Consider the following 26,166-nt stretch of genomic DNA (forward strand, 5'->3'; position numbering starts at 1 on the left):
TTACCTGGGAGGAATGCTGAACCCACATTATTAACTCCGGATAGCCATAATTAAAAGTGAGGGGGAATTAAAAGCTCAGGAAAGGAATAGGTCATATTTCTGCCCAAGCTTAAAGATTTATATTAAATGGCAGAAATTTAATAGACTATTCTGAGGTCCAGGAGTGTATTTTCATAGGGCTTCATCTGTTCGTGAATGTGAGAAAACAAATAGAAATCTCATTTTACCTGGCCACCCTGAAAATTGGGCATTCCTCTGCCAAGCCACTGGTTATGCTTCTTGCTGAAACGTTTTTGAAGTGGGATCATCTGCTTTCTCAGGGCAGGGGTGGGGGCTCTCTCAGTGGTAGATAACGCTGGGCAAACTTACCCTGAGTGAATTCACTATTTCCTCGGAAAGTAATGCATTCACCCATGAGAGCTGGGACGAGAGTTCTCCTTTAACACAAGCTCCTGCTCCATGTGCAATATCAAAGTGCATCTTTGAAGGTGTAATTTTGAACTGTGCATTGCAGCATGACATAATGCGTCACGATGTTACGTACCCCCTTCCTGATTGGTTGTTTTCACGTGGCCTGCCTACATGATGTGATGTTTACTCGCCAATCTCCAATATGTGGAGGGGAGAAGAAGAGGGACACACAGAGTTCTCTTCCTTATGGAGCCAGAGCTGTGGCAGTGATGAAGTCAAGGGAAGCAGCAGTGGATGCACCAGATCATTCACTTATCAACCAACTCAGGACATGCACAGAAATGATGTTATTTAAACATAAATAAAAGGAAGTACTTCTTCACATAGTACACAGTTAAACTATGGAATTTGCTACCACAGGATGTAGTGAAGGCCACCAATTTGGATGACTTTAAAAGGGGGTTAGACACATTCCTGGAGGAGGCTGGCTATTAGTCCTGATGGCTATGTGCTACCTCAAGTACCAGCGGCAGTGAGCCCATGTACACCAGTTGCTGGGGAACATGGGCAAGAGGGTGCTGTTGTGCTCATGCCCTGCTTGTGGGTTCCCAGTCAACACTGTGTGAACAGAATGCTGGACTAGATGGACCCTTGGTCTGATCCAGCATGGCTCTTCTTATGTTCTTATGTCACACTGTACATGCTCCAAAGCTCACAGTCAATTCCAAACTTAATAATGAATTCATAATACATTGATCCAGGCTCACTACAAAGGTGATCATTACCAACAGATGAAGTTTGACCAACAAGCTAACTAATTTGCCACAGTGGAAGAGCAGAGCTGGCAGGGCTCTCTAGAGCACCTGATGCAGTGCCACCAAACGGCAGCTTTGGAGAGCCCTGTTGGCTCTGCTCTCTCACTGTGGCAAATGCCACAGGGGGCAAATGGCCCAGGATGGCTCTCCAGAATACCTGCCCCACACCAGTCACCCACCTGGGTGCCTGTCTGCCCAGCGGCACCTGGAGGGGACCCTCCTGGTGGTGGCAGCGGCAGGAGCATGCAAGTCACCGCTCTTCCTGCTCCACTGCCTGAGGCAGGGGATTCACCCCACCTCAAGGGAGGCCTGGCTCTGCAGGTAGGGCTGGGAAAGTCACTTGTCTGGAACCCTGCTGTGAGAGATAGGTTCTGGCCCAGCTTGTTCCCTGCTATGCTAGTTTGTACTTGCAGAGAACCCCCCTCCCTGTACATGGAGAACACGAAATAAATATTAATATAACATTTTTACACCACCCTTCCTTCAAGGAATTTAGGACAGCCTACTTTTTTTTTCTTTCCCCACCATTTTATCCTTACAACATTCCTGTGAAGTAGGTTAGGCTGAAAATTGTGACCAGCCCAAGGTAAGCATTGTGGTAATGGGGGAAACTGAGCCCAGGTTTTCTGGCCATAGTCTGACAGTCTAACCACTTCACCACATGGGCTCTCACCATATGATCCCCACCTGCAAACTGAAATGGCACAATCCATTGGACCACCTCACCCTGGCCACATGAGTAGACCAGGTCTGAAGTACAGGCTGTCAGATAGACACTCAGACAGAGCTCATGGTGGGGGTGGGGGTGATGGGGGTGAAGCCAAGGTGGTGAACAGAATCCGGTCAGTCATGGTCAAAGTCTGAGAGAATCTTTTGACTGACTTTTCACACCAAGTCTTATTACCTGACAGAATATGCTTTTACTGTTTGGACTGGTAAAATAGTGTCTGTTTAGAAAACACTCTTCTATTCCTTTGGCTAAGCCCTCACTGGCACTTTTTTCACTATTATGATAATGATTCTGCTACTTATACCAGTAAGACAGTGGTCTCCAATGTTCATGCCATGCTCCCTGTCCTCCCTGATTTTTATTTCTTCAGATTATTTTAAAATCATCTTTTCTTTTCTTTTAACTGGGAGGCTGGCTTGCTGTAAAGCAAAGTGCTGCCCTCCAGTGCCATCTTTATTTTGGTTCAAAAGAGGGTTTTTGTGTGTGTGTTCTGGAGCTCAGACCCGACCTCTGCCTTGAACTGAAGTAATTGGGCAAATTGCTTTTCTTCTAGTCTCACCAGTTCAGCTTTTGGGAAATGAGGGTTCTGTGACTGGCCATGCCCATGATGGCAGCCATTCTATGAATGAGTAAGGTGCCCCCATGGCAGCCATTTTGTGAGAGCACCCATGACACTCTCTCAAAATTCCAAATATGCCCACTGACCCAAAAAGGTTGGGGACTCCTGCAGTAAGCTATGTCAGTTTGCACCTTCTGAGTTTCTCACATTGCTTCCCACTCTTTAAATGGGCCTTCATATTTATCATATATCTAAAAATCAGAACATTACATTAAAACAATGATGTGTATGAAATAGCCCTGATTTTGTACTATGCTTCTCCCCACCTCTTTGTGTCAATGCCAAAAAGACAGCACAAGCTCTCAGTACCCGTAAACTTTATTAAAATATGTGCTTCTTCAGCCTTAAATTAAATTAAAAAGTATTTCGGCTCTAACAGAAATAGCATCAAAGTGAGGAAATGAGAGGATTACAACACAAAGAAAAAAAACAGAAAATAGTATGTACAAAGGAAAGATTTTTTTTCCTGTTAATAAAAAAGGCATGGATGTTTCTATTGGCAGGCCTTATATGGTCTACCTTATATACTGGATAGAGAAGGAGAGCTAAAGTAATAACAATTTAAAATAAATAAAATTCAGAAGGTATGCTCTTGAGTAGGAGCCATAGAATTCACAAAATATAAATTGATGCTTTATCCATTTGCATTTATTATACCAGTTGTACTAAAGAGTAAGTGGCTCATTCATCAGGCCTCTTTTTTTAATTTTATTTAGCAACAAGTTTGCGAGTTTATTGTATATTATAAATGGCAAAAAATAACCCTTTGGAGTAATGTTGAAAAGTTGCATCTAGCTATTCAGCATGGACGTTTTATAATTTGCGCTCAACACAAAACAGATTGTGGTTATTTTTTTCTGAAACACCACTCCACAGGGATCACATCACAGTACACCCCATATGTATCAAGGCCTGATTCAGCCTTGCATTACAGGAAAGGCAGCCATAAAGTGATCTGCAAACTGCGAATTCAGCTTTAAGATGTTTAGAACTGAATGCAAGTTGCAAGCATTTTAGACAAAGATGATTCCCCCACCCCACCCCCACACATAGAGGGGGGAGTGTTCCCCTATGCTATAGGGCAGAGGTAGGCAATGTGGTGCCTATGGGCACCAATGTGCCCCCAGACACCTTTCTTGGCATTGACCAAGGGGCCCTAGTCCCGCCACTTACTGTGATAAATTAACACATTTTCCTACTGGCAGCTGGGACTGGTATGAAATAGTTTTATGTTGTTGCTGAAAACTTTGGGTTCAAAGGAGTTGTTTAGTGTGTTGGGGTTCAGCCCCCCACTTCTGCCTTGTACCCAGTCTTTTGGGCAGGTAACTTGTCTTTTGCCACATCTTCCATGATAGCCATGTTGTGGTGATATGCTTGACAGTTTCTCAAATTGCCAAATGTGCCAATGGCCCCCAAAGGTTACCCATACCTGCTATAGGGCTTATAGACAGTTCTCTCTAATCCTTCTGCCACTCCACCAGCTGTATATATCACAACTGCATAAAATATAAGGGATATCTCATATTTTAGAACACATCAGCTCCACACCATTTATAGAGTTCACTGTTCCAAGTGTCTCAACCAAAAGTCTTCTCATTTAAATCTGGAAACCTTAAGCAAAGAGACCAATAGAGGAAACCAACCCATTATTAGGTCATTATGAAACTGATCCATCCCAGGCGCTAAAAAGACACAGGGAGTCATTTGCTGTCAGAAGTAGACTTTGAATCCTACTCTATGAATCCCTATGTTTCATCACAAAAAAAAATTGTTTTGCTAGGATATATTACACAAATGAGAAAAAAATCTATATATGTGTCAACCACTGCCATGTCTGATTTGGCCCTTAAAACTCGGGATGTGAATGTGACAGGAAAGACAAGGTGTGATACCTAGCAGACTTCAATTGGAGGCCTGCAGTGTAACAAATAATAACTGTGATAAAAAGATAATTGATTACTCTAGGTCAGCCGTTCCCAACCTGGAGCCATTCAGACATTTTGGAGTTCAGCTCCCATCTGCTCCAGCTAGCATGGCCAATGGTCAGGAATGCTGGCAGTTGTAGTCCAAAACATCTGGAGGGCACCAGGTTGGGGAAAGCTGATCTAGGTCTACAATTGCAATCCGGGCCTCCTATTGTTCTGCCAGCAAATGCCTGTATAGGATTGGGCACAGAGGTTGCCCGGCCAATTACAAGCTATGGCATTATGCTTGTGTCGCAGGTAATGTTTTTCCACAAACTGCAAGGCTGTACAAGCTGATTAGGATCAAGTTGTCACTCTTCCAGACCTATGTACAAGAACAATTGGCTTAAATTATCACCCATATCAATTCCTGTTAGCTGGTCAGAAGGTGACATAGACTTTCAAGTCCATGGAAGAGAAGGCTTTCAAGTGGACTACTAGTCATGATGGCTATATGCTACCTCCAGTATCAGAGGCAGCATGCCTTTCAATACTAGTTGCTGGGGAACATAAGCAGGAGGATACTATTGCACTCATGTCCTGCTTATGGGCTTCCCATGGCATCTATGGAAACAGAATGCCGGAGTAGATAGCCCTTTGGTCTGATCCAACACACCTCTCCTTATATTCTTAAGTTTATTTTAATCATTTTTTTTTTAAATTGGGAGACAATTACTGTAGGATTATTTTGCAGGGGTCAGGAAGGTGAACCCTACTGAAGGAGTGCTATGATATTTGGCGCCCAGGATGGTCTCTGCCGCAGAATGGCCTCCATTACAGGGAATGGCAGTTTGAATAAGCTGAGGAAGTGCATCACAACATAGCCAGTGCTGCTTTTCTTTGCCTCTTGGAGTCACAGACAGAGTAGTCCTTCCAAATAGGTGATCACTGTACTTGGGATGAATCAAGCTTTCAGAAGGACCTCAGACAGAAGAGTTGCTGTGAGCTGGAGCAAGCCCGCTTTGTCATATGTTCCGTTCTCAAGTGACCTATTAGCTACTTTCCTTTCTTTGTTTGGGTGATTATAACATGTTTACCCAGATGTTTTATGGCACAAGACACTGCTGGAAAAGGGCTTAAGGCTAGAGATGGAGCATTCTGAGTTGAGACAGGAGGCTGAGCGGATTGGTCGAAAGTAGTGTGTGGTGACCTTGCGGCCTCTTGAGCTTAAGTGGGGGAGATGACAGGGAAAATGACTTCATTTTCTCTCTGCCTACTGTTGACTCTTCAACTCAGCCCAGCTGTCACTGGGCTCTGGGTAGAGAAATCTGAGCTAATATAAGGCTTTATGGGGACAACAGGTGGATGAGCTGGGAAGAATAAAGCTTTGAAAAGCCTTTCAAACTCTAATGAAGATACTTTATCTTAATTAGTTTGGATATCGGATCTTTGTTGAGAAAACATCTAGGTTTGGAGTCATGTGTTTGGACGAGGCCTCACACCACTCTTCAGTAAATGCCTAATGACCCGTTCCCAGGGGTGTGCTTTAGCTTTAGTAGTACAAACAGAGAAGCACTGTTACACCTTAGGAAATGAAAATGCTGGCAGTAGGGCTAGAGAGATACCTTCTATTCCTGATGGTGTTGGGCACAATCTGGGCTTGTGCCAGAGGTGGATGCTGTGGTGTCTTTATTAAGACAGGTGAGCATCAAGTGAATGAAATACTTTTTAATTTGAACCAGCCAGTGAAGCATTTACTGAATGTTCAGTAAATGCTCTACAAACTCTCTCGCTAAAACCATTCTTCTGAGCCACTTTAGTCATTCAGAAGTCTAAATCTAACTCTTACACCATATGACACAGAAGAGCAGGTAGAACTGGAAAAATACCTTTCGGTCCTGATTGTTTTGGTCACCAACATGACCAGCCCCTGCCATCTCTCTCTCTCTCTCTCTCTCTCTCTCTCCTGAGCACAGCTACCAGAATTAACAGATGGCTCCAAATTACTTCATGAGAACTCAAAAGATGTGACATGGAAAACTTGAAAGATATCTACCAAGACATTGGATTTACTTGTCACACCCCAACTGACAGCTTCTGTATCTGTGGAACTGGGTACTATAAATTTGAAACAATGAAGCCAGTAAAAGAAAAAACCATGATGTTTGCATTGAAATGAAAATATTAATTGGAACCACCAGACATTAGCACAAATATTAATTTCCCCTCTCTATTGGTATGTACAAAAATATATTTTTCTTTTTTATTTGTTTAAATTATTCCCCTCCCCACGCGACCTCAATCCCAGCCGAAGTCCTGTCCAGTCATCTGGTAGAACTTCATGTTGAAGGGCCGGTAAAACTCTCGCAGCCTCTGTACCACCTTCTGGTCGATGCTGGGGTGGGTCCGCCCTTTCGTTTTGCCCAGGCAGTGGGGCTTGCTGCTGCCCTCGGCCTTCTTCAGGCAGGGGAAGCCCTTGGTTTTGTTGAAGTAGAAGTGCTTGTCGGTGATGATCCTCTTGAGGCCCAGGAAGTCCTGCACTCGGCCAAGCTCGCCGGCTGGGTCGCTGATGAGCCTCTCCCCGCTGACAAAAAGGATCTGCCCAATGGGGAAGTACAGGAGCCAGTTGTCCAGGTGCTTGGCGTAAATGCCGATCTGGACGGCACTCCAAGAGGTGTCAATGAGGCCCGTAGTCCTGTTTTTGAAGGTCAGGCTCTCGAAGGTGGGGATGTCCGGCTTCTTGGACAGAGTCTGCGTGTAGTCAGAGATGGCTCTAGTGACCGGGTCCCTCACCACCACAATGAGCTTGGTGTCCTTGGACATGGCAGAGATCCGCGCCGGGGCTTCCTTGGTGACAAAGTAGCTGGGAGTTTTCTCCATGGTGATCTGCCCATCCAGAGTTCTTGGCATTAATTCCCTGATACAAAAGACAGAAGAGTGAAAAATTACTTTTGAAGAATTGTAACAGCATATGTGCATGTTCCTAACTTCAGGAAGTCTCATAGACTTGGCTTCCAGGAATTTGGCATTTTGTACAATGGAAGACATCTCAGTCACAAAAGATAGACCTCATACATTGGGTCCCAGTTATGGGGAAGACTCTGAAAAATTTGAGCGCTGAGTTCTTCCCCGGCTCTCTTATGCCTGTCATATTTAAGCTACATTTACAGTTTTCTGCAACAGCATTATAAGCACACACTCTGGATTTCTTCCTCCTCACGTTTCCTTCCATCTGCATGGTGTGTGTGTGTGTAAAAATGCTAGGTTTGGGGGGAGAAGCATAATTCTGTACGTTTCCAATGATCCATTATGAGCTCCGTAATGTATTAGTCACATTCAGTTTTGAAGATGATACCCAACTAATAAAGTGAATGCAGTAGATTAAAATGCAGTAGAGGGAAACCTCCCATGGACTTCAGCAGTAATTGCTAAGTCTCTTCCGATGAAGGCCAGTTGATGCAACCATATTAGCACATAATAGATGCTGACTTTATAGGCTGAGTGTATTGCCAGTGCCTTGTAGTTGTAGCGCATGCTTTATATGATTGCTTTACTATACACACAACCTGTGTGTAAAGAGGCAATGTGTAGCCTGCAGGCCACATGTGGCCCTGGGCTACACTCTGGGTGGCTTGCCAGCTCTGGGGCTCCACCCACTTTTCCTGACATTCAGCTAATCAGCTGTCAGCTGGGCGGGATCAGATTGGTGTTCCCCCACTGATGCACTTGCAATCTTTATAAGGATCACTGGGGTGGGGAGGTTAAAACCCAACCCCCAAGTGATCCTGATCAAGATCACAGTTTCCTTGCTGCTAGTACCAGCCCGGAAACAGCAATCTCTCTCTCTTTCTCTGAATGTGTATGTGTGTGAGAGACAGATGAATGTGTGTGTGTGTGTGTGTGTGGTGATCAGGGCCAGCCCAAGACATTCTGCTGCCTGAGGCAAAGAACAAGATGGCACCCTCTCCTGTTCCGTGTACAAAAGTTGACTGGACTGTTTCTTCAACACTGACAATGGAAAAGCATCCTCCAGTGAACTTGAAGGCAGTAGGTTAGCTTAGGGGGCACAGGGCAGGCCGCTTGGCACTCAGCTCTCTCCTCCAACACTTTGCTGCCGCCTCCCAGCATCTGCTGCCTGAAGCAACTGCCTCACTCTGCCTAATGGTAGGGCCAGCCCTGGTCTTGATTGCACCCCTCCATCAGCCTCAGCCACTTGTGCTGCCCAAAATGGGTTCTGTGGGGATTAATGCATTTCCTGAACCCAAAACGTTGCCCACCCCTGCCATATACCCAACCCACCATTACGGTGGCATCACTGCTTCACCCATATACATCTCCATTTATGTCCACAGCGAAGCTATGCTTTCCCCCCCGCCTCTTGTGTGACTACAAAGAGATCCTGTTGTGCACAGCTGCACACCTCTGTAGGGCCATTTCTGCAGATAATGTAACTGAAAAATGTGCAGTTATTTGTGGAGCTGGGTAGGTTCATATTAAAAAATACTCTAACAAAATTAAATGCCTGGTCAACAGCTGATCAACAACATTCAGCAAACAGAGCACAGATCCCTATTTCCCCCTACAGAGCCACTCACCCTGCCCAAAGAGAAAGGTGAAGGGGGAAAGACAGCCTGCCGAACTTGTTCCTTCACAGTGGCCTTCATAGCTGAATAAGGATTTCAACATGGGGTTTTCATGTCCAAAACCAACACTGTAGCCACTTTACCACAGTAGTAATTGTGTGGGAAGACATTTTTATAGTTTTCAAGCATTCAAAGGAATGTCAGAGAGGAGAAGCAGAACAATTGTAGTTTTAGGGTAAACATAAGTGGGTAGGCGGGAATCCTAACAACAAAAGCAATTTTGCAAGGAACACTCTGCTATAGGCAAGCTGATAAAATGTTGTGAGGGTTTGGGAAAGGAGTAGTTACAACAACATTTCAAAACTCCAAAGTTGTGAGGCTCAGTCCAGGAATATAATCAGAGTAAAGTAACCTGCAAAACAGTTTGACCAGAGATGACACTAGGATAAAATAAATGAGTACACCAGGGGAAGCAGTGCTTATTATATGATTTCCGGCTCCCTTAATAATGATAGCCTGTCTGCAAGCAAGGACTCCAGTTGCCACATCAAATGCCACTGCTAAACATGTTTCCAGAAAGCATCAGTGGGAAGTCTTACTTGTTTCACATTTCATTATAAAAGGCATGTTTGTGAAAATTTGTGAAAATTATTCCAGTTCAGCAGACTCATAATGTGTTGTTTCTGTATATTTGCAGGTCAGCTATGTGACCAGTAGTGTAGTGGCAAATTCAGAAGTGCAGGGTCCCTTCATGATAGTCACAGCCATGCCCCCTCACAGCCATGCCCCCTTCTAAGATTATACAACTTTGTGAGACTATACAATAAAAATGAGCTTTGGTCATTTTGGAGTTCTGTTGAGTGATGAATGCAGGATGAAGGTATGTCTTTTTGAGGTTCAGCAAGAACAAGACAATGATAGCTTCCAGAGGTTCCAGTTGATCACCCACAGTGCCAGAAACACATTATATTCTCCCTAGAGCAGCCGTCTGGATTGCTGATCACTGTTTTGGTGTCTTTCAACACTCTGTGGCCTCTGCACCGCTGATTTCATAGGGTTTTTTCCCCCCTCATGAGTCCAGAGTCCATGGTCAGGCATCTTTTATGGTGTTTTAGTTGGATCCAGACTTAGTCATGCTTAGAGTAGACTCCCTGAAATCAAAGGACCTTAAGACAGTCATAAGTCGTGACCAACTTTTCCCATTGATTTCAGTGAGTCTAGCATGACTAAGTCTGGATCCAACCCTTTATGTGGCATGTGGCCTTCTGAGCAGTGTCTCAACCTTGGGGAAATCGGTACACAAAAGCACTCCTCTGGACCCACATTCTCTTGTTCGAGAAACAATGGCTACTGCCACTGCTAATGTTGATATCCTCAAAGCCACACAGCAAGGGCCAGCTCAGAGCCATGATGGGCCCCAGAGTAGCTGTCCCTAGTGAGCCTCCTACTCTGCCCCCAGTACTGAACTCACACAACATACATACCCACATACATATGGCGGGTGGGGAAGAGAGAGAGAGAGAGAGAGAGAGAGAGAGAGAGAGAGTCAACAATGTTCAATAATAATGCAAAAACATTTTCACTACATATTTTAGTGGAAATCATCTTCCATGCTTTCCTAGAAGCAAAAGACTTCTGTCTCTTCCATGGTAGAAAACTCAATTACAAACACAAGCTTCTCCTTTACAAAATACAGTGCACAGACACAGAAAACATAAACACACATTGATGAACTCTCTCATACATACATACACACATGCTCAAGAAAGTGACATAAACTGACTCACTGCCTCTTTCAGATGCAACAGCCAAACAGGCTGTTTTGTTATTATAAAGAAATCAAAGAGGCCTGTCAGGAATCCATGAGTGTTTATACCCCATTAACTTCTAGGGGCCTGCACCTCAAGACCATGTACTGAGCAGTGGCACAACACAGACTCCACCTTCCCCAGTTTCCCTACCACTAGGGGTGGCCGAGAATTCCGCCACGGACTCCAATGAGGCCAGATTCTTTAGAATCTGCCCCGCTGGAGTCCGTGGCGGAACGGACCATTCCCCTCCACCACCCCATGAACTTCGTCCCGGATGGACCGTACCTGGCACTGGCCGGGTCTGGGTCCGTCCGCTGAGTCCTTGCATCCACTGCCGGTGTGCGGATGCAAATGGCGTCCAGCATAGCGGACGCCATTTGCATCCGTGGTCTTTTTGTGATAGGCTACGTAAATATTTACGTAGCCTATCACGGCAAAGAGCAGGGACGCAAATAGCATCCGCTACGCCACTTGCATCCTTGGTCTTTTCATGATAGGCTATGTAAATATTTACATAGCCTATCACGAAAGGACCAGGGACACAAATGGCATCTGCTACGCCAGATGCCATTTGTGTCCACACACCGGCAGGGCAGTGGACGGAAGTCCGGCTGCGGATGGGCCCTGCCGGTGGCTCTGCGGACTTCCCGCAGAGCGGAGCCGGCTGGGGAGGATTCCAGGGGGAGGAACGGATCGCCTCCCCCCATTGCAGACCCCCCAGGCAGATCGGTGAGTGGGGTTCATACACCCCTACCTACCACTAAGCACACAGGGAAAAGCAAAAGGGGGAAAACCCCTCCTCCAGAAAGGCTGCAGGAGTTTTCTTAGACCCAGCCTCCTCTTCTCTCTTTGTGCTAATAACTTTGGCCAAGGAGAGATGTGGGGGGGGGGGAGACAAAGGCAGGATCAAGAGGAGGGGAAGGAAGGGAACAGAGGAATGGGAGTGTACAAAGTCAGGTGCGCTCTCCATCCAGACAGCCAAGACGAAGGGGGGAAGCATACCATGCAAGCCCCCAACTCCCTTTCTCCTTCCCACAGCGACGATGGCCCCCTTGCTGCAGGGAGCTGCTCTGGCTGCTGTCACCAGCAGCAGCAGCAGCCCCCTGGCAGTGCATCCCACCAGCAGCAGCAGCAGCAGCTGGAACCCTGCCTGAGGAAGCCACTGCCAAGGCGCCAACCCAGTGCAAGCAGGCAGTGCTTTCTCTCCTGAGCCACTGCAGCCCAATGTATGTTTTGGAATAACTCCCCACTAAGTTCAATGCGTGGCTTACTCCTAAGTAAGCCCCCACTGGATGGTGTCATCTTAAGGTTGCCCAGACTAAAACAAGGAGAGGAGGGCCAATTCTACACACACACACACAGAGCTAAAATAGGTTATATATATATAAAACAAAACCAAAAGAAATCTCACTATTACAGTGCCTCCTGCCTGCGGATTAGGCAAGGCAGCTTAATTCGCTCTTCCTAGGTCCAAACCGCCCAGGTCCTTGAGCGTCGCAATCGCAAAGCCAGGTCAAGCAGCCCAATCAATGGGCTGCACCATCCGCTGATCTGGGCTGCATGGGTGGAAGGGAATCCCTTTGCATGCCTGCCCTGCAGAAGCCAAGGTCCACAGTGCTGTGCCTTGGGGACGTGGCTTGGTATGAGGACAGCAGAGAGGGGCGCCACACAGCCCTCCCCGAAGGGACAGAATGCAGCCAGGAGAGGCAGGGGCACAGCAGGGCAGGGCAGGGTGCCCAGCGTGCAAGGCGGTGGCGCCAGTGCAGTGCCGTGTGGCACCTCCTTGGCCTCGCCAAAAGTGCAGGAGGCCACGCCTGAAGCACCGCCCAACATCTCTCTGGATTGGTGGGCAGTACTGCAGGATGGGATGAGAGAGCGGCAGTGAGGGTGGCGGCCGTTACTGCAGCCCTGCAATAGCAGCACCAGCCGTGCTAGGACTCGCACAACAGCCTCTCAGCCTGCTTCTAAATGCCTGTCCCACATCAATAAGTTGGGCCCCGGCTGCGACCCGGCTCCAGACAAAGTACTGGGACGAAGACCCGGTGAGACCTGGCAGGACTACACCGCTGTATGCGACACCTCATCAAACGGTTCCCTCTGAGTAGCTTTCACATTTTGAAAACACATTGTGTCAGGGGAGGTCCAAGACATTTTGCTGCCTGAAGCAAAGGACAAGATGGCGCCCCCTCCCATTCCATCTACCAAAGCCAACTGGACTAGCAGTTGAATCTTCCTTCAACATTGGTGATGGCACAGCATCCTCCACTGCACCTGAATGCAGCAGACTGACTTAGGAAGCATACAGCAGGCTGCATGGCATGCAGGTCTTTCCTCTGATACCTTGCTGCTGCCTCCCAGCATCTGCCACCTGATGCAGCTGCTTCACTCTGCCTAATGGTAGGGCCAGCCCTGCACTGTGTGAATGTACAATTAAATGGGCAGATACCTGCACTGAATTCTTCTTATGTATTGCCTCTGAGCATGCCCCAGAAGCAACCCTTTTTTACAGTTTAAACATGTGCAAGAAGCTAATATAACTATCAAGAGACAATGGTTTATTCTAGGATCATCGAATTTTTAAGAAAGACCTTTTAAGCTTACGAATGATGCTTACAGAAAGGTTCGGCCAAAATCCAGTCTCCCAAAAGCAAACCAGGTTTTTCCCCAGATGATTCACAATAGGGCCAGACAGAGCTATGTCTAACATTAATGAACTATCCTTATGAATGAGAGGAACAGCTGAAATGCTACCCCAACAAAGCAAACACAGAAGGGGGTTTGTGCTTGTATGTAGATTTGGCAGGATAATTACATTTTTAGGTTGCATCTTGTGGCACAATGATCTTCTTCAGAACTAGGAGACGAATACAATCTTTTTCTGCTTGTGTTGGCAGGCTGAGACCACTGATTGCATGTTGTTGGGAGCCACTAGGAATGTTCTGCCACAGCTTTGTGGAGATTAATTAATGACAAAGACATCTTTCATGGACATACACAGCAGTAGCCTGAAGGGCCTTTTGGATGGGTGGCATCTGGATTTTATTGAAAAGGAGCTACTAGAAAAGATCAGAGCCACAGAAATATTTTGGCAAACACAATTTCAAAATGACTTTTGCCAAAATAAATGGGCTCTTGTTATTTTAATTTCAGTGGGCCTTTGGAGTGTGTGTGTGTGTGTGTGTGTGTTTAATTCCTTAACAGAAGAGGATGACTTCTCTGAGAGTAGTTTTTAGATGCACAGATTAATTTCAGTGAGTCCACCACAGCCTTAGTTCTAAGACCCATGTAGTTGATACCACAGCCATGCTCAGAGCATGTGACTGAACATTAAAATCATAGAATCATAGAATAGTAGGGTTGGAAGGGGCCTACAAGGCCATCAAGTCCAACCCCCCTGCTCAATGCAGGAATCCAGGTCAGAGCATCCCTGACAGATGGCTGTCCAGCCTCATCTTGAATGCCCCCAGTGTGGGAGAGCCCACAAAGCTAGTGCCTAAATTGAAACATTGCAGTTTGAGAACTATGCACCATATCTGTATATTATTCATCCTGAGGACCAGCATTTAACAAAAAGAAGAGTCAGTACTTTCACACAGTGTGGACAGATACGAGAACTATTCACTGCCTGATCATTTAAGCTACAGCACCACCACATCCATCCAGTGTTTTTATTTTATTTTAATTTTATTACATTTATATCCTGCTTTTTTTCCTCTTGCAAGGAATCCAAGGTGGCCTACATGCTCCTCCTTCTCTTCATTTTATCCTCACAGCAACCTTGTGAGGCAGGTTAGGCTAAGAGTCAGTGAGTGGCCCAAAGTTACCCAGTGAGCTTCATGGCCAAGTGGGGCTTGAACCCAGGTCTCCCCAGTCCCATTCCTGTACTCTAACTTTTACACCACACTGGTTTTGTTTAATTGCTTTGCTGAACAGGTTACTCACATATCTACATACTTCTGAGCTTTCATCACTCAATCACTCAATCAGTCAATCAATCACTTTCTTTGTATACTGTCTTTCCATATGCTCAAAGTGGTTCACAACAAACCGTGATGAAGAACACATTCCTATACGTACTAAATAAAATAAGATATTCTTATGTTTCATAAGGACATAAGAACAGCCCTGCTGGACCAGACCAAGGGTCCATCTAGTCCAGCGTTCTGTTCACACAGGGGCCATACAGCTTTCATAAGCTTTCATATTTGATGTTTCTGCCAACCTGCTTCCGAAAGTTGGGTTACATGGTGGAAAGGGGGAAATATACACATCTTCCCTGTTGGGCATTTGTGTGTTCCTGATGTGTGTAGAGCTTGCACAGTTCTTCCCTGGGGCTGGTCTCAGAGGGTCCATGCCTGAGGGTGAACATCTACCAAGGCCAGTTCTATGCCCTTTAGATCCCAGGTAGAATGGACATGAGAGGCTTGATACCTGCTGCCCTTCAACTTAGCCTTCAGCCCTGGCACCCTGAGCACATACAGTACGACAGGGAACTGTTCTGAGCTGCCACTGTTCAGAGATGGGGGCAGCAGGCATGGCTAGCACTCAGTACACGCCTGCTTTGACAGTGAAGTGCTTCCCCACCCCCCTCCCCAGTGCAGCATTGCCATGCAAACTTCAGGCATCCCTGGATAGATCCGCTCCTGCCCTCTCCCTCCAGCAGTTTTGATACCCAGCATGCCCATCCTTATGCGACCACTAGAGATGTATGAGAATTTCATTTATGTTCACAAATCATGCGAACACATTGCAAATAGGAGCAGGGGCGCCCCCCCCCCCAGGAAAAGCTTGCATTTTCCAGAAATTGTGTTCACATTTGCAAAATGCACATTAAAAAAAAAAGAGCACACTTTTTTAAAATGCACATTTTTCACATTTTACTCTGTGCAGGGAAAATACACATTCAGGTGTGCTCTTTTGAAACATGCACATTTTCCCCATCCAAAATGTGGACTTCTCCCACTTGAACAAAATAAAATAGTGCAATCCAGCATGGGAAAGGAGCCGAGCCAAGCTTCAAGGTAGTGTTAGGAGAATCTCGGCAGTCACACCTATTCACCCAGCCCTAGACTTTACTCCATGAATTTGCAGAGTGATTGATGGGACTTTGCCCTCGTCGACTGCATTTCGGATCATCTCTCTACTGAGGTGGGACTGGGTGAAGGGCAGCCACTGTACCACATTGCTGCACAACTCCGTGCAATGGTTCCCTTCTACCTAGCCCCCTTCATCATGCTCCAGCATTCCGCTCCTCACTTTGCAGTGCTTGATGGCGATTCACTGAATGAGCAATTGTGTCTCAAATGATACAGGCTCGGGATGCCAAGTGAGGAAGAAAAGAGCAGTGGCAGGCAAGCTTGTCAGCAGCATGGATACAGTTTCCATGCAGATGCCCTTGAGTGCAATGAACAAAGAGCGGCATATCATGGAACGCAAGGCCTTGCGGCAGAGCCATCCCCGAGCGCTCTCACACACTGACACAACCGTTTATCCTTATCTTTGGTTTTGTTACCATTGACCTGGCCGTGGCCCCCAAAGGGTACATGGGCCATTAAATATCTGCCAGAGAAACAATGGGGAAGAAACAGAAGCCAATGCTCCAGGAAAAAAGAAAGGAAAACAAACCCAACATTATTTGTACAAAGACAAGCCTGGTACAAGGCCCAGCCCATCAAGTGACTGGTTCACACAGTTCCCCATTCAAGCTTCCAAGTCCCGTAGGCTGAACAGTCTTATCGCAGAAGCAAAACATGGTCCGCATGCAAACAGCCCTGTGCATCCAGACATTCGTTTCTATTGTCTGGTGGACTGAAAGAGGTGATGTGGATGGATTTGTCTGGATGGGCCTTAATACAAATCTTCCTGTGTAAGATGATGTGGCTTTTGTATCTCCTGAAAACAACCATTCCATGAAGGAAAAGGGAGCCGGCTAGCTTCAGAACAAGGTTTTCTTGCCATGTCCACAATGTTTCTTCAGCTTCAGACTGTATTTCACTCCTCTGGCTTAACAACAATGGCTTGAGTTTGAGGTCTGATTTGAACCAAAATTCCCAAAGTCCTATCATTGCTCAATTCCAGTATTTCCATGCTAGAAACACTCAATATTCCAGAGAGCAACAGCCAAGAAGTACCTCCAGTACAGACACCATGCTGTGGCATCCCAGTGCAGCTGCTGTTGCCCTGCTTGTGGGTTCCTGGTCAACAGCTGGTTGTCCACTCTGTGGACAGGATGCTGGACTACATGGACCCTTGGTTTGATCCAGCATGGCTCTTCTTATGTTCTTATCGAGCCTATAGCCCAGGGGTAACAAGTACTGGACAAAATGTGCTGCACTATAATTGCACTCAAACAGCAACACCTTGTCTATCATTTTTCTAAGGGGTGAACCACTATCTATCGGGGGGCAGAACATCTGGCCCATTTGGGAGCCAAACCCAGCCTTCCAGGGTTCCCCAGTTGGCCATGCCCCCTTCCCCTGGCCCCCAACTCCTTCCCCCTAAGCACCAGTTGTTTGGTGGTTTTCTGCCCCCCTCCCCCAATTCTAACAGGTTGAAATGCCTCTCCTTAGTTACTGGCAGTCTTTAAGCTAAAATATGCTGGTGTTTTCGGCTTCACCCTTTTTGCCTTTGGTTACTCCCACCAATGGAATTTGGCCTTCTAGCTGAAAAAGGTTCAGGACCCCACCTTAACATGGAAAGACGTATACCAAATCACAGCAGCCCCTTCTTCAATAGGGGGAGGTGCAGTAGGAGAGTGTTTAGCTATTTCCTATTTACCACTTGTCCTCTGACAACCCTTCCCACCCCACTCCCTTTTCTAGTTTGTTGTTCTAGCTGCCTTTGGAGCCCTCCGGGGGGAAGGTGACTTGGGGGAGAGTTACAATGGGGAAATGTGGGTGATGAAAGGGCTAAGCACCACATCCAGCCACTGCTCCAAATTGCCCCCTCCCCAGACTGCTTGCCCTTTGGAGAAGGGGCCACTGGAGTTCATACACAGATTTGCACAGAATGAACTGGTGCGTACGACACAACAGCCCACTGTGGCTTAATTTACCTGCAGAGGCTGTCATGTGCTGGGCACCCACAGGAACCATTTTTGTGTGGTGCCCATGGGTGCTCTCCTTGCTATGGGTTCTTGTGCTGTGCGAACCCAGGAGGCAGGGGTTGAAGGTTAGATGAACCTGAAATAACCCATGGCTTATTTTAAGGCCATTTCAGGGTTGTCTAACTCTCATACAATGCCTGCCACCTGGGTTTGCATGACATTACAGCCCACAGCAAGCTGGGTGCCATGCAAAAATAGCACCCATGGGTGCCTGGCATGAGGCAGTGGACTGTCGTGTCATGTGAACCAGCTCATAGTGTAGTCTCACATTAAGAAATGCTTTAGAAAACCTCTAAAGTATGTTCAGAGTTCAAGCATTTACCCTTCAATCTTCACATCTGAAGATCTGAGCCACAGCTGTGTGCTGATGACAGTGCTATTTTTTCTATTCTTTTATTTTTTTTTCTATACCTTACTTTTTCTTTGTTTAACCACTGACTTATTAAAAAGCTCTGGCACAAAGCCTCCTGCCACCTATGGAACACACTTCTTTTGCTATTATACATTGGCAAGGTAAATGCTGTGGTTAGAAAGGCACTGGAGATGAATAATGCAGTCAGAACCCTACTTTATTTTGTTCATTTACTGTTGTGGAGCTCCAAAATTCCCAGTTGTGCATGAAGAGTTTGTGTGGTGACAGCAAGCCTGGAATTACTTGTATGTAGGGATGCTGGAGAAATCCACACCGAACTCAAATGTGTCCAGATTTCTTGCAGTCCAGTCCACAAATTTCATGCCAGACCAGCATCTGCAGGTCAATCGGATTTTGCAGACATGGAACTCCCCCCCCTGCCATTTCCCATTTCCAAAATTTAGTTGGGGGGGCAGTATTCTGTTTACCAGCAGTAACATAGTGAGCATTATGTGTGAGTGTTTTAATTTATAGAACAGTCACTTCTTCTTCTTCTGTAACTTGCTTCAAATTTATTTCTGTATTTTTCTGGGTGGGAAAAAAATAATCCGAGTCCAGAGATTTGTGAAAGGCAGACCAGAAAATTTAACCCAACCTCAGGACCTCACGCAGATCAGATTTAATGCAGTCCTAACATCCCTACTTGTATGGTACACAACCACATTCATATTGCTTTCTTGTTGTGGCACACTTAGGGATGTGTGGATCAGCAAAACTCAAGCTCACTGAAATTCTCTTAATTCCATCTCAAAGCTTGAGTCCATATGAGATTGCAAGTTTTGTTTTTTTCTTTTTGTATGAAAATCCATGCGTATTTTCATGTGCATTTTTTCCAAATGTAGGCATCAATTGTCTGTTTCTTTGAAATGTATGCATTCTTCTCTCATTGATTAAAGAGTATTTGTGTTTGTGCACATTTTTCAAAAGTATGCATTTTTCCATGCACATTTTTCAAATGTCCACATGCTGTTGAACATGTTTTTTGGGAGCATAAATCACATTGCAATCTCAGAAACATATACACTTTGATCACAGGTTGCATCTGAGTCCATGTTCATTCTGGAACCTGCAAACTGGGTAAATTCTGATCAAAAATGAACCAAAACACATTTCTTGTACATCCCTAAGCACACTGGCCATCTCACATTGTGTGGGCTTGCCTGCTTGGGATGGTGTGTGGATGGATGTTCCTGCACTCAGAATGGATGGCCAACCTAGAATTGCAGAATAGTACTAGTAGGGTTGGAAGGGGCCTATAAGACCATCAAGTCCAACTACAGCATAAGTGTTGTCAGTGGCACAGTTGGTAGCATACCTAGCGGATAGGACAAGGCAGGTCTGCAGGCTTGGCTAGCCATAGTTTTGCCTTTAGTTTACCCAGGTGAGGAAGGGTTAGCAGTGCTGCCTGTGAGGCAGCACTGCTAATCCTTCCTCACCCGGGTAAACTAAAGGCAAAACTACACCCAGGCAAGAGGGCAATACATATACCACAGTCAGTGCCAGCTCCAGGTTTTGGAGGGTCCTCGGGCAAGGCACCCTCAATGGGCCTCCACCCTCAGTATCTAGTTCTCACTGCTATTGTCACCAGTTGCTATTGTTCCTCCTCCTCTCCCGCATCACTGCTACCACTTCCTTGCTTGTCAGGCAGAGAGCCATGGAGCAAGTAGGCAATGGCATCTATTGCTCCTCCTTCTCACCACCATTGTTGTCTGGGCCAGAGCAAGAGAACCTAAACAAATAGGTTGCTATGGTGACAAGGAGGAGGAACTCCAGGCAGTTCTTGTCAGTGGGCCCCTGCTGAGGTGTAGGCCCTTGGCAGGTGCCTGGCCATGCTTACCCTTGATGCCAGGCCTGAGCACAGTGACAATTGAGTGCTACAATCTCCTATTGTATTCATGGCTTGTGGCACAGTTGCCAGTAAAGTTGGCCACCACTGGACCAGAAACTCCTCTGGTCCCCTCCAACTCTACCTTCTCCCTTCTAGATTCAGGGAAGTGTGCAACATAAATATAATGTATCAGAGAGTTAATGTCTGGAACGTGGCATGGGCCATCCAACATGATTGACCTGGTTTCTCAAGGAGAGGCTCTGCTGTTCAGATGACAGTATGGTTAAAAATGAAAGCTGCTTGTTAATGCAGAGTTATCAGCTTTTTGCATATGTGGGCAGGAGAAGATAAAACAAAACACCTTCCCACTGGCATTGAGAGTCAACAACATACACAGCTTTGACAGAAAGGGAAAAGGGGTGGAAATAAAGATGTTTTGATGAATGCATCAATCCACCAGGGGATCATGGCATCCTGACACTCTTTGCTGTAACTTCACAGTGTTTGCTGCCGCCGGCATTTGTTCACTTGGTGTTTTATTTCCATTTCAAGCAACAGGCAGAAGTGCCAATATGCTACTGCTCTGTTTGGAGGAATGAATCAAGGGGCTTTTCAGCTTCTAAACAGACAGGCAGACCACTGTCTGCAAAAATATCCAAAGATTCCCCCAGTATGCCTGGAGGTGGTAAGCTGAGCATCAGGAAAATGCATCAAAACATTTTTTTTACAGTGCAATTCTACCCTTATTAAGGGCCCCATTGATGGGACAAAACTGTAGTCTCCTTGTGCTGACACACAACACAGCTAGTCACTGCATTCACACATCTCGCTAGAAACTGCACTGTTGGATCAGAGCCATCCCTTGTGCAGGCACACTACAAGCCAAACTACATGTTACACAAATTGCGTAGCACAGGCTTCTCCAGCCTGGTGCCTTCCAGATATGTTGGATTGCAAGTCCCATAATTCCCAGCCAGCCATTGGCCATGCTAGCTGGGAATTATGGGAGCTGAAGTCCAATGCATCTGAAGGGCCCCAGGTCAGAGAAGGCTGGTGCGACACGTAGTGTAGGGTTAGGGTTTTATTTGCTCTAGTGTAATCACATTTGGACCTGATTAGGACCATTGCATAACAGGAGGGGAAGATTATACCTTCTCCCATCCTTTCCTGAAATCCCCTCCCCATGTTTTTTTTTTTAAAGTATCCATTGGCATCTGTGGAGGCTTTACCCTTTTCCCCCCAAAATTCTGAGCAGGGGGGATTTGGGGAAAAAGTGTGGGGAAAGTTTAATCCTCCCCTCCCATTGCACTGTGGTCCAGATCCAAATCAGGACCATGTGTGCTTACACTGGAGTAAGTAAAAAGTTGACGTACATGCTACGCAAGCAGTGTAACATGTAGTGTAGCTCTATTGCACACAGAAAAGGAATATTAAATAAAAATCTACAGTACCCCAGCTGATGCAGTTGTCAGAAACACTCCCCTATCCATGCCACAACTAATTGGAGGGCAAGATCATGAGCAGTCTGGTAGCCAAATCACGGTAACCCATGAGGCATAAGCTGCAGCAGGAAGCCATGGCTCATAAACCAAGTCTCATAGCTCAGTGGTAGAACATTTGCTTCATATGTATAAGGTTCCAAATCTAGCATGACTGGCTGAAGGACCTCAGGTAGCAGACGTGGGAAAGACCTTTCTCATTGCCAATAGAAACGGGGGAGAATTTTGTTCAGTTTGCATTTCGATACAAACTCACCAAATTCACACTATATCGATATGCGAACTGGAATGCTGTTGTCTTTCAGTATTTATGCTTCTCTGGATATTGTGATGCAGTTTTCCAAACAAAAAATGCATACAAAACCCACATATTACAGGAAGGTGAGCAAAAAAAAAAAGTGCATGTTTTTGAAAGAAATGTACAAAAAGAGAGAGCATTATATAATGGTAAACGGCTTGCAAAAATGTATATTAGGTAAAAGTGCATACGAAGTGCGTACAAAAATGCGTATGAATTTCCATGTGGACTTTAAAAAGTTTTGAACAAATAAACAAACTGTTGCAGAAAGGGGATGGAACAAACTGAAAGCTGGAAAAATAAAAATCTAAAAGGAACAGTAATTAACAAATTCTCCCATCCTTAACCGCCTGTCAGACTAAAGCACTATGCCGGTGTTTCTCTCAACATAAATAGAAAGGGGCCACAGATTTAGCCCCACCCCCAGTTCACATGGCTCATCCTCCTCCCAGCCCCTGATGACTTAAGACATAAATTTTACACCAGGAAGCCTTTTCTATCTGTGCAGGCTCCCTATGTGATTTAGAACCCCTTTCTATCTATGTCGACAATAATGCCTGCATAGGGCTTAGATTGTACAAGGATGGACCTTGAGTCTGACTCGGTAGAGAGCTTTTGGATCTAAACACCCCTTAGTTTACTGACTCCCCATAAGGCAGTTCCTTATAGGCATTATATCTTATGACAGGGGAGAGAGGAAAGTGCAGCACTATGGGGGTTATTCAGAGACACAGCCTAGAAAAATAAGCCAATGTTCTCTTTTTGAAGGGTATAGCTCGGTTTCCAGTATAAACTTGAATCAAATCCATCTCCCCACTCAAACAAACCATGGGCAGAAAAGAAATATATTTTGGGGGCTACATAAGGCTTGGGATTAATCTCAAGGGATGTGAAACCCCTCTTCTGTCGAATAAGTTATGCAGGCTTTTCACCCTCCATATTTAATTACACAGTGGGTTACTGTTTGAAAATTCCCTGCAAACAGTGGGCTATGCAGAGCGGGCTGTGCATCATTGGGCTTGGTAAAAGAAATCACAGTTTTAGGAATCTCAGAGAAATCCACAATGGATTCAAATGAATTAGGATTTCTATGAATCCAACTTGTGGATTCTGCAGCAGACAGCACTTTTTCCAAGTCACGCAGACTTTTTCTTTAAAAAACAACAACCACCTTGGGGGTGATTTGAGCAAATTTGCACCTGCACAAGTGTTCAGTTGTGCAAGTAGAATGAAATCCTCATACATCCCTTAAAAAAATCCAATTCTGTCAGACTAAAGGCCCATGCAGGTGTTTCTCTTTTTTTGGACAATGGAACAGAAGACACCTGACAATCCATGAAACACTGATGGAAACTGTACATCCTTACAGTTGACAGGATAATATCTGGCTGGCCCAGGGCAAATGGGGCATTTGCCACGATGAATCCCAAAATGCACAGCATGCATATGGCGTCGAAACCAATTGAGGAAGCCAAAAACACCTAAACCACAAAATCAACCCCAATTAGGGTTTGAAGTGTTCTTGTGGATGATAATTCTTGCTTTTAAGTCCCACTAAAACCAACTTGCCATCTTGATAGACCATTATGGCCATGATATGTTGGGAAGTTCTCCTGTGCAATCCCGACTGAAATTAATGGGAGCTGCAGAACAGCACTACAGGGACAGCTTGCACAGGAAAACCTCCCAGTGAATTGTGCCCTGTCTTTAATCCAACAACAGTGCATGGAGCAGCACCCTAATGCATCAGTGCCACAAATACCACAGATATCTACCCCACAAGAACAGGGGTAAATGAAGACGAACATCTGAGGGGATGAATGATGTGGTTAAGCTGCCACTGGAAAATCTCTTTGGTGTAGTGTCTGGTGAGTTGAATTAGCTGACATGCAAGTCTAGCAAGACTGCATCTGACCGATTCCTGGGAAAACTGATCCTATAGCATCTTTGTGGAGCCAAAGAAGAGCAAGCCTGATCTTGCTCACAGGGCCATGACATGAAAGCAATTTTTTTTGTCCATAGTTGCCCGAATTTACCCAGAAAGGAGATGGCCTGAACAGTTTGTTCTGAACTCTTTTCCTGATATGGTGGAAGTCCTTCCAAGCTCAGTGGAGAATTTCTTTTGCTGGCACATGCAGCACCAAACAGACACAACGGTGTTTTTCCCTCTCATGAAAGAAGCTGCTGGTACTGAATGCTGCTATTTTTTTAGGCTTGTTCACAACTACGTGGACTGCCTGTGGTTTGCAGGAGGGGAGGTTTTCACATGTTGTGTGACTTTGTAATGTATCCAGAGCTCTCACTCGCTGGTGGATCTTCAATAGGAGTTCTTTAACAGCATTATTCTCAGCCCTAGGTAAAGTGCAAACACGATTTGGATTTACATTTGAGCTTGCAAACAAGTCGTCGTGTTTGCATGCAGGACTTGGTTCCAAGTAACTGGCACAGAGGGGTATTTTATCAACCAAGACTCTGAAGAGCATTGGGTGAATGCAGGCACTGATGGACAAAAACATTTATGTGGAAAAATGTATGCAAGGAGGGCTCGTAACTCCTGAAAGTTCAGGATGGACTTAACAACCATTGTTAGACAGGGATGGGCAAATCTATCAGTTTGGCTTTCTCTTGCATTTGTTCTTTTTTAAATCTCACATTCTTTCTCTCCCAAATAGGAAGAACTTTGTGAATTCTGGTAATTTCTTATCAAAACCGAACTGAAACAAAAAGCTCATCCATCCCTATTGTTAGATTGCATGTAGTACCTTAGGGCAGGGGTGGGCAAGTTCTGGCCCTCCAGACATTTTGGCCTACAACTCCTACCATCCCTCACCATTGGCTATGCTAGCTAGGGCTGATGGGATTTGTAGGGCAAAACATCTGGAAGGCCACAACTCGCCCACCCCTGCCTTAGAGAGTTCAAAATGCTCCTCACATCCATTCTCTCAGTAACCCTGTAAGCTACCTGAATGATGAATGCGATATGTGTGTAGAGGTGGGTGACTTGTAGATTGCAAGGATCCCTGAAGCATGCAATTGCAGGGTGACTATGTGCCCCACTTTATGGAGGGCAGTCCTCTATTTACAGGGCAGTCAAGTGACACTACTCTATTTGAAGGGTTGTCCAGTCCAAGTCTGGTTTAAAGATAAAGAAACATAAGAAGGGGGAGCAGGGACGGGCCTTGAAGTTGCCCCTCAAGAATTAGCACCTGAACAGAGGACTGAGTAGTCCCACAGATCCCAGTGGTCACAGTCTTCACCACTATGGTGAGATGCACTGTATTTTTATGGAAAGTATGGGGATTCTTTCTACATTTGCATCTGTACGTATACATTACCATGGGCAAATTGTATGTAAATCTGTGTCCCCTTTTTTGGTGATGCATAAGTGGCCAACCTATGCAATGGTGTGCCATGTACAGAGGTAAATTTGCGGTCTTGTGTAGGATCCCTGTCAGTGAGGCTTACCTATAGCCATCTAGAGACCGGAGACATCCTGGTTAATAACTCAGTCTTTTATCCACTAATCTACACTAACCCCAGAGAGGGCATGAACTTAATAGGGCAGAAACAAGAAACAATGTGTTTAGCATCAAACAAATCAAGGTTTTTCTCCTATCTCTCTTTTGCTAATAATATTTATGGGTGTGTGTTAGGGCACATGCATGCATGTTTGTGAGAGTGAAAAGTAACTGTGTAATAAACGAAGCAGCTTCCATCTTAAGAACCAGTACCTAGTAAATAATGCTATGAAGAAATGAACTTCAAGCAGGTAAACAAACAATTGTTTGTACAGAATGAAAAATAGAACATTTCAGGTGAACCTGACACCTCAGAAAGCAATGTCCTGTCCCTTCCCACCAGTGAAAGCATCTTTCTGATCAGGATCTTGAGCATATGCTCAGCTGATCCAGAATCAAGCCCTCACATCACATTAAACTACGCTTGTCAGAAAAACAGCAACCTCCCAGATACGATTAACATGAATTGACTCCTCGCTGGCTCTACAGAAAAGACAAGTTGCTAGGGGTAACCAACCTGGGTTACATTCTGAAATCATGATCCTTTTTAGGAGCAGCTTCAGCCTTTCGTCCTGAACTTGTGGCATGACAAGCTGCCCTTTGCTATGAGTTCAATCCGCAGCACCTTGCAGA

The 26,166-nt window shown here is 45.6% G+C and overlaps 1 protein-coding gene across 1 annotated transcript in view; it reads right to left on the reverse strand.

The window, feature by feature from the left end:
• Window positions 1-5,197: 5,197 nt before the first annotated feature.
• Window positions 5,198-26,166, reverse strand: part of LOC146354175 (heparan sulfate glucosamine 3-O-sulfotransferase 3A1-like) — a 98,687-nt gene continuing 77,718 nt past the window's right edge. Inside the window, exon 2 of the mRNA XM_084838342.1 lies at window positions 5,198-7,396. Within this exon, the coding sequence (XP_084694468.1) occupies window positions 6,778-7,396 (619 nt within the window). The 3' untranslated portion in view covers window positions 5,198-6,777. The remainder of the gene's footprint in view (window positions 7,397-26,166) is intronic.

Source organism: Heloderma suspectum, chromosome 2, assembly GCF_057233095.1.
Source record: "Heloderma suspectum isolate Gila_16-S chromosome 2, 16-S_ref, whole genome shotgun sequence".
NCBI lineage: Eukaryota > Metazoa > Chordata > Lepidosauria > Squamata > Helodermatidae > Heloderma > Heloderma suspectum.